This window comes from Bison bison, unplaced genomic scaffold (assembly GCF_000754665.1).
Source record: "Bison bison bison isolate TAMUID 2011002044 unplaced genomic scaffold, Bison_UMD1.0 scf7180017864265, whole genome shotgun sequence".
Classification (NCBI taxonomy): Eukaryota; Metazoa; Chordata; class Mammalia; order Artiodactyla; family Bovidae; genus Bison; species Bison bison.
This window is the reverse complement of record NW_011494837.1, coordinates 856,414-874,114: the sequence shown is the minus strand read 5'-3', so window position 1 is coordinate 874,114 and position 17,701 is coordinate 856,414. Positions and strand designations below refer to the sequence as shown.

Genomic DNA, 17,701 nt, shown 5'->3' with positions numbered 1-17,701 from the left:
CTTGTCTCCTACTGCCCTATATCCATGTCACTGTTTACTGTTTCTGATCTTTGAATCTTTGTCTTCATTTCCCTCTCTCCATATACCCCTGTCAGAAATTTTGCTGCTTTTCTTGAGTATACAAATCCTACCAATCAGTCAAGGTCCAGCAAAAGTTCCATCTCCTTGAAGAAGTCTTCCAGCTCCTATTGTTCTTACTGAAATAATACAGCATTTGCGAGCATTGGTTCTTAGGTTCCCAAGTGTTTCATTATTCAGTGTTTCATCTAAATTCTCCTAACAGATTATAAGCTGCAAAGAACAGACATCAACTCTTATACATCTTTTAAACCCACAGCACTCTAGCACTAGATACATTTGTAGTAAATTCATGATAAATATTTGTCTATTTTTTAATCTGTCCATTGGAGCCATTGCTGAACTATAGATGATCTTACTGCACTTATATTCAAACCATGCGATGTACAATTTAGCCTCTATAGTCACTCATTATAGTTGAGTTCAGTGTGATCCTTTCAATATGTATGTGTGCCAGCTGACCCTAGCATTGATTTCTAATACCAGTAAAGCCCAGACATATGGTTTGTGGAATCAAATCAACTACATATGCCTGAAGGATTCCCTGAATAGAGCAGGCATTTGGCCCATATATCAGTATTGAGAACAGGAACAGGAAATGTTATGCAGTGATTGCTTTTCTATAGAATTACATTAGCATCACGCATTCTGCTAGTCATAATTTCTCAGCAGATCAGGGCTATCTATCAATGGTACTTCCTGTGGTACAGCATATGAAAATGCATTCCATTATTCATTATAAATGATGCTGATCAGGCATATGTCATTACAAATTAAATTTTTAAAGAAGAGATCTCTATGTAAAAATGGCACACTTGAGAGTCACTATTTTAAAAAAGCATGAACATGGTACTTTGTCGCAATTTGGTTTTTCTGGAATATAAGTATTCTGTTGAAAGAAAGAACTACTTTTGTTCATATTTTTAGGTGAATTTGGAGAAGTTTGTAGTGGGCGTTTGAAAACACCAGGGAAAAGAGAGATCCCAGTTGCCATCAAAACTTTGAAAGGTGGCCACATGGATCGGCAAAGAAGAGATTTCTTAAGAGAAGCAAGTATCATGGGTCAGTTTGACCATCCAAACATCATTCGCTTAGAAGGTGTTGTCACAAAAAGTAAGTACTGATTTTCTTTTATATATCTCTCTCAATTATTTTTTTAAATGTTTAATAGCAATATCACAGCTATTACAAGGATAACTCAGTTCAGATGTCATGTTCAGATATCACCCCTCAGAGTCTTGGTATTAGGCTATGACAATATCAGAGTTTGCATTGGTTGCCAAACAGCTTTGAAATGCTTTTTATTACCTGTGAAGCATTTGCTAATTTAGCTTGAAGTAATATATCAAGGTAAAGGGTTATATATGTTTTTCTAATTTCTATAAGCAATTCACTTCTTCTAAAAGTGCCTAAATTTCAGTATAGGAAAAGCATTTAAAATACTGGGGGTCATTAAGTTAGTTCTATTTGGAAATAGATGTCATATACAAATGTAGAATGCATTATCTAAAGTAAAGCTTTTAAATAAAAAGTTCTTTATGCAACCCATCTTTATAAATGCCATTAGAACTATATTATTTTAATTTATACAAAATCAAGAAATGAATCACAGTTTCTGAAATAAAAATCCTGTTTTTACAGAAATAGGATCAAAAACCATTCCTTTGGGAAAAAAACTTTATTAAAAATCCCAAATTAATCTATACTCCAAGAAACAGATTGCAATATATTCATTTTTATTTGAATAATGACAAGATATAAAGCTTAATATTTTTCCTTATTTTATTCACTAATGAGTCATAATATATAAAACTCAATACAGAATGGCATAAAAAAACTCATAAAAATTATTTAAATCTTTGAGAGGCATTTTTCTTTCATAAAACTGAATATTTTTAAAACTATGTAAATGAAATTGAAATTTCATGTTATATTTGGGGAAGAAAAGTGTAAAAGCTTACTAAAAACATGTAATTGTGCCTGGAACTCAAAAGTCCTTCTCACAGGCATTGGCTAACATGCTACCCAAGGAGAGCAGATTACTGATAGCCATGGTAGCTTGGAGGACACTAAAGAATGCTTTTGATTTCAACTGTTGCTGTGGGCTAAAAACTTAGTGGCCTTAGTAGAACCTTCCAGTATTCATGCCCTTGTGTTGTTCTCTTCCAAATTGATTCTGGGCTTGTTCATGTGACTAGCCTTGGCCTGTGGTGCATTAACAAGTGTGAGCAAGTGGAAGCATCTTACATGTCTGTACAGTGGAGCTTGTCCTTTGGAAACACTCTGACACATGACTCAGTCTCAAGTGCTAAGCAAAGCCAGTCCATATGGAGGGGCCACATGCAGTATACTGCAAAGAAGAGTACTGAGGCATTTTAGTCACAAGAGCTCCCAGCAGATAGTCAGTACTGAATGGCAGGTTTGTGAAAAACTATCTCAGACATTACAGTCCCTACTTACCAGCACCAGATGGCTGCAGCTGCAATTGATATTTTGTGGAGCAAAGGAACCACCCAGTTTAGTCCAGTCAACCCATAAAATCATGAGAGTTAATAAAGTGGCTGTTTTAATTTGCTCATTTTGGATAGTTTATTACACAGCAATATATAACCAAACCAAACACCAGTTAGAATTCCACTCCTGCCACTGAAGATTTGTATAGTGTATGGATGTGAGAGTTGGACTGTGAAGAAAGCTGAGTGCCGAAGAATTGATGCTTTTGAACTGTGGTGTTGGAGAAGACTCTTAAGAGTCCCTTGAACTGTGGTGTTGGAGAAGACTCTTGAGAGTCCCCTGGACTTGGAGATCCAACCAGTCAATCCTAAAGGAAATCAGTCCTGAATATTCATTGGAAGGACTGATGCTAAAGCTGAAATTCCAGTACTTTGGCCACCTCATGCAAAAAGTTGACTCACTGGAAAAGACTCTGGTGCTGGAAGGGATTGGGGGCAGGAGGAAAAGGGGACGACAGAGGATGAGATGGCTGGATGGCATCACCGACTCGATGGACGTGAGTTTGAGTGAACTCAGAGTTGGTGATTGACAGGGAGGCCTGGCGTGCTGCAATTCATGGGGTCACAAAGAGTCAGACACGACTGAGCAACTGAACTGAACTGAAGTAGATGATTTAACATCTCTATTGTTTACTTCCACATCTGTAAAATGGGACCAAAATGGCTCCTACCCAACAGGAATGCTAAAAAGATTAATTTTTAAATCTATAAAGCATTTAGATAGTGTGTAACTCACAGTAAGCCACATTAAATGGTAGCTGATCCCCTGGAGAAGGAAATGGCAACCCACTCCAGTATTCTTGCCTGGAAAATCCCATGGACAGAGGAACCTAGAAGGCTACAGTCCATGGGGTCGCCAGAGTGGGACAGGACTTAACAACTAAACCACCACATTATTGGTAATATAGTTTACCATTTCACTTTCATGGCAACTCTCATGCATACCCCTTGAAGCTCAGACAGGTTAATTAACCCACATAAAGACCTCTAAATCATAGTAAGTGGCATGGCTGATATTCAAATTGAGGTCTGTCTTACAGACTTGTGGCATTTTTTGTTTCTTTGCTTTTTATTTGCTATATCACAGGGAGTAAGTCAGACTATTACACTTTGTCTTATCTGAATTAAATAGCATTACATTAATGACAACCTGAATAAAATAACACAGTACTCTTTAAAAATAGGGAAAATATTTTGCTAAGTGGAATAAATCACCTCTTATTTTGTCAAATTTGGAGAGATCCAGATATGCCACAATACCTAGCAAAAATACTAATCTAAAAGACAGAGAGGAAACATGTTAATTATTTATTTTATGTTTTCTGACTTCCTTGCATTAATTTAGCATGAACATTTCAAGTTATTCCTTCTGTTTTCTATCTCTCTCTAGAAGAAAAAAGATGATTTTGAAGTTGGTTATGAATCTTTGCAAAGCATTTAAAATAATTTAAGTATGCTGTTGAAGTCCTCGTATGAGTATTTATGGGTGTTTATATCTGGAAATAAGTGCCCACAATAAATTTAAAGACCAGATATTTATTTTTTACCTATGATAAATCACACTCTGTGAATTATTCATGTATTCCTATGTGTTTTATTATCTACCAATATAATATTATATATAATTTGGCCTTATGAATTAGGAATCTTTTATTCTAAATCAACTGAATAGGTTTAATAGGATAATCTAAGGCACTTGTCTGCTAGTTTGAAATAATCAATTTATTTCACAAAAACATCCAAACAATTAGTCCAGTGATTGCTGTACACCTCTAACAATCTTGTATAAAGTTAAGACTGGTGACCTTTACATAGCCTAATTTGTATGATTCCTAAGAGAAAGTCCTTATTTCATATCAAGAAAAAGATTTTAAAAAAAGATAAAGACTAATTGAGAAAGGATAGATTCAATAGGCTTGTGAGTAGCAATAATCATTGTAATTTTCACTTGTAAGCATGAGACCCTGTGTGGGTTTGTGGTAGTGTGGTGATTCTGAGGTGGATGGTGGAGATGCAGAAAGGAATAATTGCCACAGAGATAAGTGGGCATGTTTATACTGTTATCTTCTTGACTCAAATGCTATGGGATTTTTAGGAGAAAGACAATAAATAAATGAATGCCTCATTCCCATAAATACATGATAATTGTTCCAAGATTGCCCTTAAGTGGCTAAGAGATAGCTAGCAATTAATGCTCCCTAAAGACTACCAATTGCATAAAAGATAATACTGACAAAGATAAAGATGCAGTGTAGGTTTATATGGTCATGTTAGTAGTGTCCTGGGGTTCTGAGAAATAATGCACAGACTCTCAGTTGAAAGTAATGTAAAATTACAGATCAAAATCTTCATCAGATCCTTTTATAAATTCTTAATATGCATAATTTTTCTCTTATATTAAGTTTTATCACTGAGGGATACATATTATAAAGTTCTTGGGAACACTTTTGCTGTTTCATACTTGTACATATAACTACTTTTATACTTCAAAGTTAAATGATTAAAAACTGTATTACATAAAGAGGGGTGCCTGATAAGAGTTGAAACTATTTGTTTGATACACATTACAATTTCTTAACCTGCTAGAATGCAACTAATATAAAAAGAGTTTAATCCAGTTAAATCATATGCTTAGCACATACTTTTTCTCTAAGAAGCAAATGGAAGCCATCGGTTAGAGCACAGACTTATAGCTATTAGTACCATGGATAGTACTAATTTATAACAATTTATAACAGGTGATGTATACACCAATGTCATTAACTATATATCCAAAAGAGAAAGTTCTACCCTTCTGTAAAAAGATAAGAATTGTGATTAAATAATCACTCTTCAAAAGACTGGGCCTTCCATTTGAATTCATGATGATATGGAAAACCAAAAGCAGAGAGAATGAAGCACCTACCTCCCAGCTTAGGTAACAGCTAAATGTAAATGTACGAACTGTATCTCAATTAAATCATAAATCCAGTGAGGAATAATAGAAGTCAATCAGTACCTCAAACAGATTCCCAACATAAATTTATTTCATCATGGGATGTTGCTACAGACTCTGGAACAGCATAGAAGGTATAACAGAAAGTACTGGGCCTCCACACACCATCTTTAAACATTCCAGAAAACTGTGGTGGTGGTTTAGTCACTAAGTTGTGTCTGACTCTTGCAACCCCATGGACTGTTGCCTGCCAGGCTCCTCTGTCCGTGGGATTCTCTAGGCAAGGATACTGGAATGGTTTGCAATTTCCTTCTCCAGGGGATCTTCCCAACCCTGGGATGGAACCTGAGTCTCCTTCACTGCATGCAGATTCTTTACCGACTGAGTAGGTTCCTTCCAAGTAGTTTTGATGGGTCCACATAGATGCTAAATCTGAGAGTAGATTCAAGGTAGTCAAATAGACAGTAAATACACAAAATCTGCTTCTCTGCTCGCAAAATTGCATTTTACTTGTCAAGTAATACATTCTCGAAGATTGGGGGCAGGAGGAGAAGGGGATGACAGAGGATGAGATGACTGGATGGCATCACCAACTCCATGGACGTAAGTGTGAGTGAACTCCAGGAGATGGTGATGGACAGGGAGGCCTGGTGTGCTGCGATTCATGGGGTCACAAAGAATCAGACACGACTGAGTGACTGAACTGAACTGATAGTAATCCAAATGAAAAATGAACTTGGATTACTAAAACAAGCTTGGAAACAATGAACTGCAATTTGGAAATGATAAGTTGGCAATGTCTTGGATGTTTGAAGACCTCTAGGACGTCTCTGAAGCCTTGGTGGGATTCTGGCATGCAGGTGCAAATGATGGACAGTGAAGGCACAAAATGGCAACCCACTCCAGGATTCTTGCCTGGAAAATCCCACGGACAGAGAAGCCTGGCAGGCTACAGTCCATGGGGTCGCAAAGAGTTGGACAGGACTGAGTGACTAACACCCACACTCGAGGGCACAAAAGAACCTGGAGAACAGGACAGAAGCCACAACCTCAAAGAACACTATTGACAAAGGAGAAAAAAAAAGTTGAGAGCGTGAAAGTGGGAAGAGATACAACCCAAGGAAAACGAAAGATGAGAGACCACAAAAAGAATAAGTTGAGATTGTATTTTCTCTCCTCTCCTAGCATCCTTAATATTGACTATTTACTGAAAATAGTGAAGGATTATTCTTGTACAGATTCTGGAGTCTCAGTGGAATCTCAGGAGATTTACTGCAAAGTATTTGACATTTGGAATTATAATGTATACATATTGCAAAACAGAAAATGAGCCAAGTGTTGACTATAACAAACAATAAGAAGCTGACATAGTCTGGCGGCCCTGTGCATCACACTCTTCAAGCTGCACTGGGGCTAATTGGGATCACCAGCTTACTTTCTTTCTGCCAGAGTGTATGTCCCTCTTTACGAGACAGGATAAACGTCTGTATTCAGAAGGGATTTATCCTTGTCTCTTCAGTGTTTAAGTGTCTGAGTTTTCTCAAGGTCATTCACTCTAATCATTTCCCTAGATCTACAAACGGTACTATCTCCTTTCTGTGGTTCTTTCCCTTTCCTAAACCAGCCTGCTAATTATTGGGTAGAGAATTGGAGAAGGCAATGGCAACACACTCCAGTACTCTTGCCTGGAAAGTCCCATGGACGGAGGAGCCCAGTAGGCTGCAGTCCATGGGGTTGCGAAGAGTCGGACATGACTGAGCGACTTCACTTTCACTTTCACTTTTAACTTTCATGCATTGGAGAAGGAAATGGCAACCCACTCCAGTGCTCTTGCCTGGAGAATCCCAGGGACAGAGGAGCCTAGTGGGCTGCCGTCTATGGGGTCACACAGAGTCGGACACGATTGAAGTGACTTAGCAGCAGACTTTGATTCAGATTTTACTAGCTTTTCCACTAGTGTCCTTTTTCTCTTCTAAGACTTCATCCAGGGTCCCAAATTGCATTACTTATCACATCTTAGTCCAGTCTATGTTTAATCTGTGCAGTTCTTCAGTCTTCCCTTGTCTTTCATCACCTTGACACTTTTGCAAGAGTACTAGTTGGTGATTTTGTAAAATGTCCATTAGTTTGGGTGTGGCCATTGCTTTTTCATGATTCAGTTTGTGGCTATGCATTTTTGCAGGAATGTAACAAAAGTTACATATCCTCTTTAATGCACGGTATTGGGGAGGTTACATGATGTCCACGCACTTTACTCCTGGGGGTGTTAACATGGGCCACATGGTTAAGGTAGTGTCATCTAGACTGCTCCGCTGAAACGTTACTTTTCCCTTTTTGTAGTTGATGTATATTCAGAAGGAGATCTTTGCAACTATGCAAATATCCTGTTTTTCCTCAAACTTTTTCCCATTAATTTTTTAATATAAATTTATTTATTTTAATTGGAGGCTAATTACTTTACAATATTGTATTGGTTTTGCCATACATCAACATGAATCTGCCACAGACATACACGTGTTCCCCATCCTGAACCCCCCTCCCACCTCCCTCCCCATACCATCCCTCTGGGTCATCCCAGTGAACCAGCCCCAAGCTTCCTGTATCCTGCCTGGAACCTGGACTGGTGATTTGTTTCACATATGATAATATACATGTTTCAATGCCATTTTCCCAAATCATCCCACCCTCTCCCTCTCCCACAGAGTCCAAAAGACTGTTCTATACATCCGTGTCTCTTTTGCTGTCTCGCATACAGGGTTGTCATTACCATCTTTCTAAATTCCATATATATGTGTTAGTATACTGTATTGGTGTTTTTCTTTCTGGCTTACTTCACTCTGTATAATAGGCTCCAGTTTCATCCACCTCATTAGAACTGATTCAAAGGTATTCTTTTTAATGGCTGAGTAATACTCCATTGTGTATATGTAGCACAGCTTTCTTATCCATTCATCTGCTGATGGACATCTAGGTTGCTTCCACATCCTGGCTATTACAAACAGTGCTGCGATGAACATTGGGGTACACATGTCTCTTTCAATTCTGGTTTCCTCGGTGTGTAGGCTCAGCAGTAGGATTTCTGGGTCATTTTATCATGCATAATCAACCTTGCCTGTAACAATTACTACTGTTCTGTTTTTAATGGTGATGTTTCTACTTTCTTTCCTTCTGTATTAATCAGAACATTTATTTAAGGAAGAACTGTACTTTAAATGTTCTGTAAAGAATGTTCTTTAAATGGGATTATACAGGAAGCCTTTCAGAGCTGGCTTCTTTCTCTTAGGAGAATGTACTTGAGATTCATGCCTTTATTGTTGCTGAACAGTATTCCTTTGTGTGATGTATTGGTTCTGCATTCAGTGGTTGAAGGACATCTGGGTTGTTTCCAGTTTGGATGATTATTTATAAAACTGCTGTAAACATTCATGTACAAGTCTCTTTGTAAGCACGTATTTTTGTTTATCTTAAAGAAATACCTAGGTGTGGGATGACAAAATCAAATGATAAATATATGTTTAATTTTTTAAGAAACTGCCAAACTGTTTTCCAAACCTGATGTACCATTTTACATTCCCACTAGTAATTAATGATAGTTTCTATTACTCTCATCAATGCTTGATACTTTTTTTTTCAATTAGCCATCTAAGTGAGTATATATTGGTGTCTTACTGTGACTTTAATTTGCATATCCCTATGACTATTGAATTTGATGAGCTTTCCATATGTTTTTTTCACTATCCATATATCTTCTTTGGTGAAGTATGTTGTCAGATTTTTACCCATATTCTTTCTTTGGGTTGTTTTCTCTTAATGTTGAGTTCTAAATGTTTTTTTTTTTAATATGTATTTTTGGATATAGTTCTTTGTCTAAAATGTGTGTTTAAAATGTGATTTGTAGATATTTTTCCCCTTTTTAACTTGTTTTTCCATTCAATGAACATTGTCTTTAACAAAGTAACTGTTGTTTTATTTTGATAAAGTCTAATTCATTATTCCTTTTTTTACGGATTGTGCTTTGTGGTCTGATGTCAAAAAACTCTTTATCTTGACCAAGGTCACAAAGACTTTCTCTTTTATTAACTTTCAGAAGTTTTATATGGGCTTCCCTGGTGGCTCAGATGGTAAATAATCTGCCTGCTCATGCAGGAGACCTGGGTTTGATCCTGGGTTAGGAAGATCTCATGGAGAAGGCAATGGCAACCCACTCCAGTATTCTTGCCTGGAGAATTCCTTGGGCAGATGAGCCTGGTGGGCCACAGCCCATGCAGTCACAAAGAGTCAGACACAACTGAGTGACTAACACTTTCTCAGAAGATTTACATAGAGGTCTAAGATCCATTTTGAGTTAATTTTTACATAAAATGTGAGGTATGAGCCAAGGTTCTTTTGTATTTTTGTTTTTTTGTTTTTTTTGCATATGGATAATTTCAGCACCATTTGTTGAATTGTTATATTTTTTAAGATACGAAACTTGTTTTCCTCATTTTTAACTTACTTTCTTTGCTTAAAATCCTTCAAGGGATTTCCTTCACCCACAGGACAAAATTCATGCCCCTTCCACTCAGCATTTCTTTTATCTCCTGCCTTCTCTACCTCTTAGTTTATATTCTGTTAACAGTAAATCATTATTTGATTCATATTTCAAATGAAATATTCAAATTAATCTTTCAGTAAATCATTGATTGATCCCACATTTTATCATACTTGGCCTTCTTCTTGGAAATACTTCTTTTTCCCCCACCCTCATCACTCCTAACTCAGCCAGCAGGCTTGACTTATGAAGGATGACTCAGCTTGTATGAAACTTCTTTTCTTCATCTTTTTACTGGTAGATATCTATATTGCACTTAACATGTTATGCTATAATTACTTTTATATGTATGGGCCTGAAGTTTGTTTTTTTAACTCTATACCATAATGTTAGGACCTCTGCACCAACTTGGCAATGACCCTGAGTTTTTTTTCTGGGATACTCCCACCGGTCTGAGCTGCAGCAATGCATCTGTGCTGTCTTCTGTCCCTATTGGGGTTCCCTCTTACCTTCACACTTCCTTCCCACAGCCCTTGTCAGGGCTCCAGCACCCCAGCCACTGCCCATCAGTAGAGAAAAACTATCATGCCATTCATTTGCTTTCTGATAACTCTCAATTTACTGTTAATAAAGGATTAAACTAAGTGTGCTGGCCACTCCATATTCTCCACTTAATCTTAATGTTCTGTCCTAGCTTGAATTCTCCTCTCAAAGTCCCTCTTGCCAAATCTCCAATATATACCCCCAATATATATTTTAAATTACTTTTAGGTAGAGGGGGAAATCCTATATTATATTGGAATGGGGATTTGGGGAGTCAATAGTCTCCTAAGGATAGCCTTAATTTTATTTATTGTGGTGCCTAACATGGTACTGAGCATACAGGAAATACTAAGTACACCCCAGGTGGTGCTAGCTGTAAAAAAAACTGCCTGCCAGTGCAGGAGACATAAGAGACGAGGGTTCGATCCCTGGGTTGGGAAGATCCCCTGGAGAAGGAAATGGCAACCCACTCCAGTATTCTTGCCTGGGAAATCCCATAGGCAGAGGAACCTGGTGGGCTACTGTCCATAGGGTCACAAAGATTTGGACAGGACTGAAGCAACTGAGAACACACGTATTTATAGATGAAGGAATATTGTAAGAAAGGTGGAAAAGGAAGCAAAGGATAGGGGTGGAACAAAAAGAAGAAAAAGGGAAGAAAGCAAAGAAGGAAACTAAATTTTCAAGAATTTCAAGCCCAGTTCTAAATTTGAACACTCACCAATGTCAGTTATATTTATATGAAATTGGCAGCTTTTCTCATAATTGTGTTTCTCTGTACTTTGGCAATTTTTCCTTCTGTACAGCAATCATATTTTAGTTGTTTTACTCCTATTAAATTTTAACTATATATGTATATGTGTGTGTGTGTGTGTATGTATCAGAGAAGGCAATGGCACCCCACTCCAGTACTCTTGTGTGGAAAATCCCATGGATGGAGGAGCCTGGTGGGCTGCAGTCCATGGGATCGCTAAGAGTCGGACACGACTGAGCGACTTCACTTTCACACTTCACTTTCATGCATTGGAGAAGGAAATGGCAACCCACTCCAGTGTTCTTGCCTGGAGATCCCAGGGATGGGGGAGCCTGGTGGGCTGCCGCCTATGGGGTCACACAGAGTCGGACACGACTGAAGCGACTTAGCAGCATATATATATATATATAAAACATTATAGTTATTTAGGAACATGTCTTTTTCTACTATTCTAGAATCAACTTCAAAGTAAGACTACATTACCTGGTCTATAACTTATATGTTATAACACTCAATCTTAACTTTGGAATGGGTTAAGAATTACAGTAGTGTGTTTCCTCAGCCTGAGAAATAAAAGTAGGCATAACTTAGCCACTCATGATTGAGATATAGCCACAGAATGATGTGAATTTATTGACATTTTTATTAGGTTACATCAATCACTGTGAGTGAATTTATTCATTTTCCACTCCTCACAAATGTCAGCCAAAGACATCAGTGACTTTTTTTTTATCTTTTTCATTCAGATGCAATGACTGTTTTAGGATTCTTAGGCCTGAAAATAATGCATTGACCTTTTCCCCTAAACATTAATGGCATGATCCTTTTGAAATAAGGTCAGTTTTCATTTTGGCATAGCCATATATTATATGGGACACACTATTGTATTTGGTACAGAAATCCATAAATACAAAAAGCTATTACACCTTTGTGACTTTGTCACTATTTCATATACTTAATTACTGAAGTATTCCATTACACTGAATGAAAGTATAAAAAAATGCCTTCCATTAGCTAGAGTTTATGTGATTTAATGATTTCTTTCATATAGATTAAATCTCACTGCAACAAATTCCAGGATACTCCCTAGGGAAAGCAACTCTGGATACAAAGTATAAGGGGGCTGGAGAAAATCAAGGAAAAAAGGGGGACTGCTTAAAAAAAGGAAGATTTAAGGGTGAGGCCTAGCAGAATTTCTGAATTTGTTCCAGGAAAAGGAGAAGATAATTACTTCCCTAAAAGAGGATTTAAAATTAATATAATTATTTCTTACATGTTAGCTAAATAAATTTACTAAAACAAAAACAAAAGCCTCCCTTATGTCAACTCTGATGTTCCAAAATTTTCTGCCTCGATGAGACAGTATTTCTAGTCATACAAACCATTGGTAACAGACTCAGAAACTATTTCACATAAGTACCTCTAACTAAAAAGACAAAACAAAAAAAAAGTGGAAGACTGCATTTGTCAGTGATGAAAGTTTTAATTATACAATTTGTAAAGCTTAAAATTAGTGTTTTTACTAAGATGGCCCATATGGAACAATTGCCATAACTGAAATAATGCTACCAGTTCTTTGATACAGTTCCCAGATTTTAGCTACAAGGGAAATTCTTAATTGCTAAGGAGGCCTACCCTTTAGTCTAATTACAGGAACCTATTCTTACTAAGTAGAATGTTGAGTACTGGCTAGGAAAGCTGAAGGGAAAAGAAAATTGATAGAGACTGATATGGATAGAGGAAATCCCTTTTTAAGTCAAATTTTAATCCATTCAACCTGATAAAGACTTCAAAGTAATGATTTTAAGATGCTCATTGATTTCAGAAGAATAGATGAACACAGTAAGAATTTCAACACAGGTTATAAAATGTAAAGAACCAAACAAGCTAAAGAATACAATAACTGAAATTTTAAAATATGCTAGAAGAAGTAAACTAGTTTAAATGATACAGAAAAAATGGATCAGCAGTCTGGAAGATTAATTAGTGGAAATCACCCAAGCTGAACAAGGGAAAAAAATTTTCAGCAAGGATAATTTAAGGGGCCTCTGGGAAAACTTCAAGCATACCAAAATTTTCATTATAGAAGCTGGAAAAGGAATAGAGAATGGAGCAGAGAACTTATTTGAATAGATAATAGCTGAAAGCATCTCTAACCTGGGGAAGGGAACAGACATCCAAGTTGCGAAGCACAAAGAGGCTCAACAAAATGAATATAATAAGGTCTACACCAAGATACATTATAATTAAAATGGCAAAACTTAAAGGTAAAGAGAGAATCTTAAAAGGAGCAAGAGGAAAGATACTGGTTACATACAAGAGAACTCTCATGAGACTATCAACTGACTTAGCAGCAGAAACTTTGCAGGCCAGTAAAGTTTATTGCTGGCAAGATATATTAAAGTGCATGTAGTCATCTCCAACTCCTTATAACCCCTTTCCAGGCTCTTCTGTCCATGGAATTTTCCAGGCAAGAATACTGGAGTGGGCTATCATTTCTTTCTCCAGAGGATTTTCCCAACCCAAGAATTGAACCCATATCTCTCGTGTCGCCTGCATTGTCAGGCAGATTCTTTTCCACTGCACCAGCTGGGAAGCCCATATATTAAAGTGGTGTAAGATAAAACCTACAACCAAGAATATTCTGCCTAGCCAGGCTATTATTCAGATTTGAGGAGAAATAAAGAGTTTTACAGAAAAGCAAAAGCTAAAAGTTATTTCAGGAAATGTTAAAGTGACTTCTTTAAATGGAAAAGAGAAGAACACAGCTAGAAATATGAAAATTGCAAAAGGATAAAGCTCATTGGTAAAGGAAAATATCCAGTATATTGACCACTTATAAGGTTATTAGGAATGTTAAAAAGTAAAAGTAGTAAAATTATTTCTATCCACAATAAGTAGTTAACTGATAACACAAAAATACAATGTCAAAAGCATCAAGCATAGATGAGGGTATAAAAATATACAGCAGTCAGAATTCATTACACTTTAAAGGGCCATCACATAAAATAATCACGTAGGTATATAGGTATGTATATATGTATGTAAAAAACAAAGATCATGGCATCTGGTCCCATCACTTCATGGCAAATAGATGGGAAAACAATGGAAACAATGACGGACTTTATTTTCTTGGACTCCAAAATCATTGCAGTTGGTGACTGAAGCCATGAAATTAAAAGATGCTTGCTCCTTGGAAGAAAAGCTGTGACCAACCTAGACAGCATATTAGAAAGCAGAGGTATTTGCTGACAAATGTCCATCTAGTCAAAGCTATGGTTTTTCCAGCAGTCATGTATGAATGTGAGAGTTGGACCATAAAGAAGGCTGAGCAGTGAAGAAATGATGCTTTTGAACTGTGGTGTTGGAGAAGACTCTTGAGAGTCCCTTGGACTGCAAGGAGATCCAACCAGTCCATCCTAAAGAAAATCAGTCCTGAATATTCTCTGGAAGGCCTGATGCTGAAACTGCAATACTTTGGCCACCTGATGCAAAGAACTGACTCGTTTGAAAAGACCCTGATGCTGGGAAAAATTGAAGGCAGGAGGAGAAGGGGACAACAGAGGATTAAATGGGTGGATGGCATTACCGACTGGATGGACATGAGTTTGAGTAAGCTCCAGGAGTTGGTGATGGACAGGGAAGCCTGTTGTGCTGCAGTCCATAGGGTCTCAAAGAGTCAGACACAACTGAGTGACTGAACTGACTGATATCTATAGGTTGTTATATGTGAACCTCAAGGTAACCACAAACCAAAAACCTAGATACATGCACACAAAGGAGTGCAAGCATGACACTAAAGATAATGTCCTACAAGATGGAAATAATTACAATCACAGAGGTTCTCCCCAAGGAACAAGGAGTCTGAGTCAACCTCAGGTTCCCCTGCCTGGGGGACCTGCTCCAGGAAGAGGATCCTCCAGAACACTAGGCTGTGAATGCTTTGAAGTCCAATGGAGTCCACTTTCAGGAGTTTCAGAGAGCTGTGGAAATAGAGACTGTATTCTTAAAGGGTATATACAAAATATCACAGGCTCCAGGACCAAGGGAGAAAGCGATGATTTAAAAAGAATGGAGATCAGATCCTCCTGCTGATCTTAGCGAGTCTCCCATTGGACATAGTCCTGCCCACCAGAGGGCCCAGGACCTGACACCAATACCAGTGTGAGGATGTGAGACCCAGGACCCCCTGGACTGTTGCAGTCAGAGACTCTGGGATACAGGTCTACCTGCTAGCTGGCAGACACCTGCCCCAGGACAGCCATAGCCCTGCAGCCTGCCATGGCAGAACCTATTCCACCCATCAGCAGACCAGCATGAGCTTTGGGACACCCCAGTCCTCAAAGCCAGCTGTGTGAAGAACAGGGCCCATCTACCAGAAAGCCAACAGCAGCTCTGATCCCTGGGCCCTGCAGCCACACCCCAAAATTCCACTCTTTTCACCCATGGGCCAGGCCTTCCAGGGTCCCATAACCAGATGCTTCATGACCCAGCCCTACTAATCTCCCAAGACTGAACCAAGAAGTAATAGAAAATATGAACAGACCAATTACAAATAGTGAAACTGAATCAGTAATAATAATTTTTAAAAATTCCAACAAGCAGAAGTTTAGGACCAGATAGCTTCACAGATGAATCCTACCAAATATTTAGAGATGAGTTAACATCTGTCTTTCTCAAACTGTTCCAAAATTTGCAGAGGAAGAAATGCTTCCAAACTCATCTGCACAACCCTCATCAAAACCAGACAAAAGATACCACAAAAAAGAAACTTAACAGGCTAATATAACTGATGAAAATACATGCAAAATTCCTCAATAAAATATTAGCAAACCAAATACAACAGTAAATCAAAAGGATCCTGATCAAGTGAGATTCAACCCAGGGATGCAAGGATTTTTCAATATCTGCACATTAATCATTGTGATGCATTATACTAATAAACTGAAGAATAAATGCACAAAATTTTTTGAAAATATTCAGCATCCACTTATGATAAAAAGCTTTCCAGATAATGGATATAGAGGGAACAAACATCAACACAACAAAGGTCATTTATAATAAACCCACAGCTAACATTATACTCAAAGTTGAAAAGCAGAAAACATTTCCTGTAAGATCAGGAACAATGTAAGGATGCCCGTTCTTAACATTTTACTCAACATAGTATTAGAAGTCCTAGCCACAATAATCAGATGTAAAAGAAATGAAAGCAAACCAAATTGGAAAGGAAGAAGTAAAACTGTTACTGTTTGAAGATGATGTGATACCATGTACAAAAAATCCTAAAGAGGCCATGAAAAATGTACTGGAGCTCATTGGTGAATTCAGTAAAGTTGCAGGATGCAAAATTAATACACAGAAATATATTTCACTTTTATACATTCACAGTGAACTATCAAAAAGAGAAATTAAGGAAGCAATTCCATCTACAATCATACCAAAAATAATTTTTAAAAAACCTACTGAAGGAGATAAAAGACATGTACTCAGAAGACTATAAAACACTGATGAAAGAAATTGAAGGTGACACCAATGGAGAGATATAATGTGTTATTGGACTGGAAGAATTAATATTGATAAAATACCCATACTGCTCAAGGAGGTCTGTAGTTTTAATGCAATCCCTAAAACAAATAATTTTCAAATATGTTATTGAAACACAAAAGACTCCAAATAGCCAAAACAATCTTGAGAAGACCCAAATAGACAATTTTCCAAAGAAGACATTCAGATGGTCAATAGGCACATGGAAAAATGCTCAACGTGGTTAATCATCAGAAAAATGCAAATAAACCACAATGAGATACACCTGTCAGAATGGCTATCAATCACCAAAAAAAAAAAAAAAAAGACTTGCGAATAACAAATGTTGGCAAGGATGTGGAGAAAAAGGAACCTTTGTACAACATTGGTGGGAATGTAAATTGATGCAGCCATTGTGGAAAACAATATGGAGGTTTCTCAGAAAGCTAAAAATAGAACTACCATATGATCTAGCAATACCGCTCCTGGGTAAGTATATATTTACAAACAAAAAGAAAAAAAACACTAATTTGAAAAGATAACATGCACCCCAATGTTCATAGCAGTATTATTTATAATAATCAAGATATGGAAGCAAACTAAGTGTCTATCAACAGATGAATGGATAAAGAAGATGTGATTTCTACAATGGAATAATACTCAGTTATTTTTTTAAAAATGAAATTTTGCTTTTTGCAACAACATGAATGGACCTAATAAACTGAGTCAGACCAAGAAAGACAAACACTGTATCACTAATATGTGAAATCTAAAAAATAAAACAAACTAGTGACTGAAGCAACTTAGCAGCAGCAGCAGCA

General features: G+C 37.3%; 1 protein-coding gene across 1 annotated transcript in view; it reads left to right on the top strand.

Moving 5' to 3' along the window:
- The window catches only part of EPHA6 (EPH receptor A6), a 1,018,858-nt gene that overhangs the window by 765,058 nt on the left and 236,099 nt on the right, over positions 1 to 17,701 (top strand). The window contains exon 11 of the mRNA XM_010848390.1: positions 1,006 to 1,191. Coding sequence (XP_010846692.1) covers positions 1,006 to 1,191 — 186 coding nt within the window. The remainder of the gene's footprint in view (positions 1 to 1,005; positions 1,192 to 17,701) is intronic.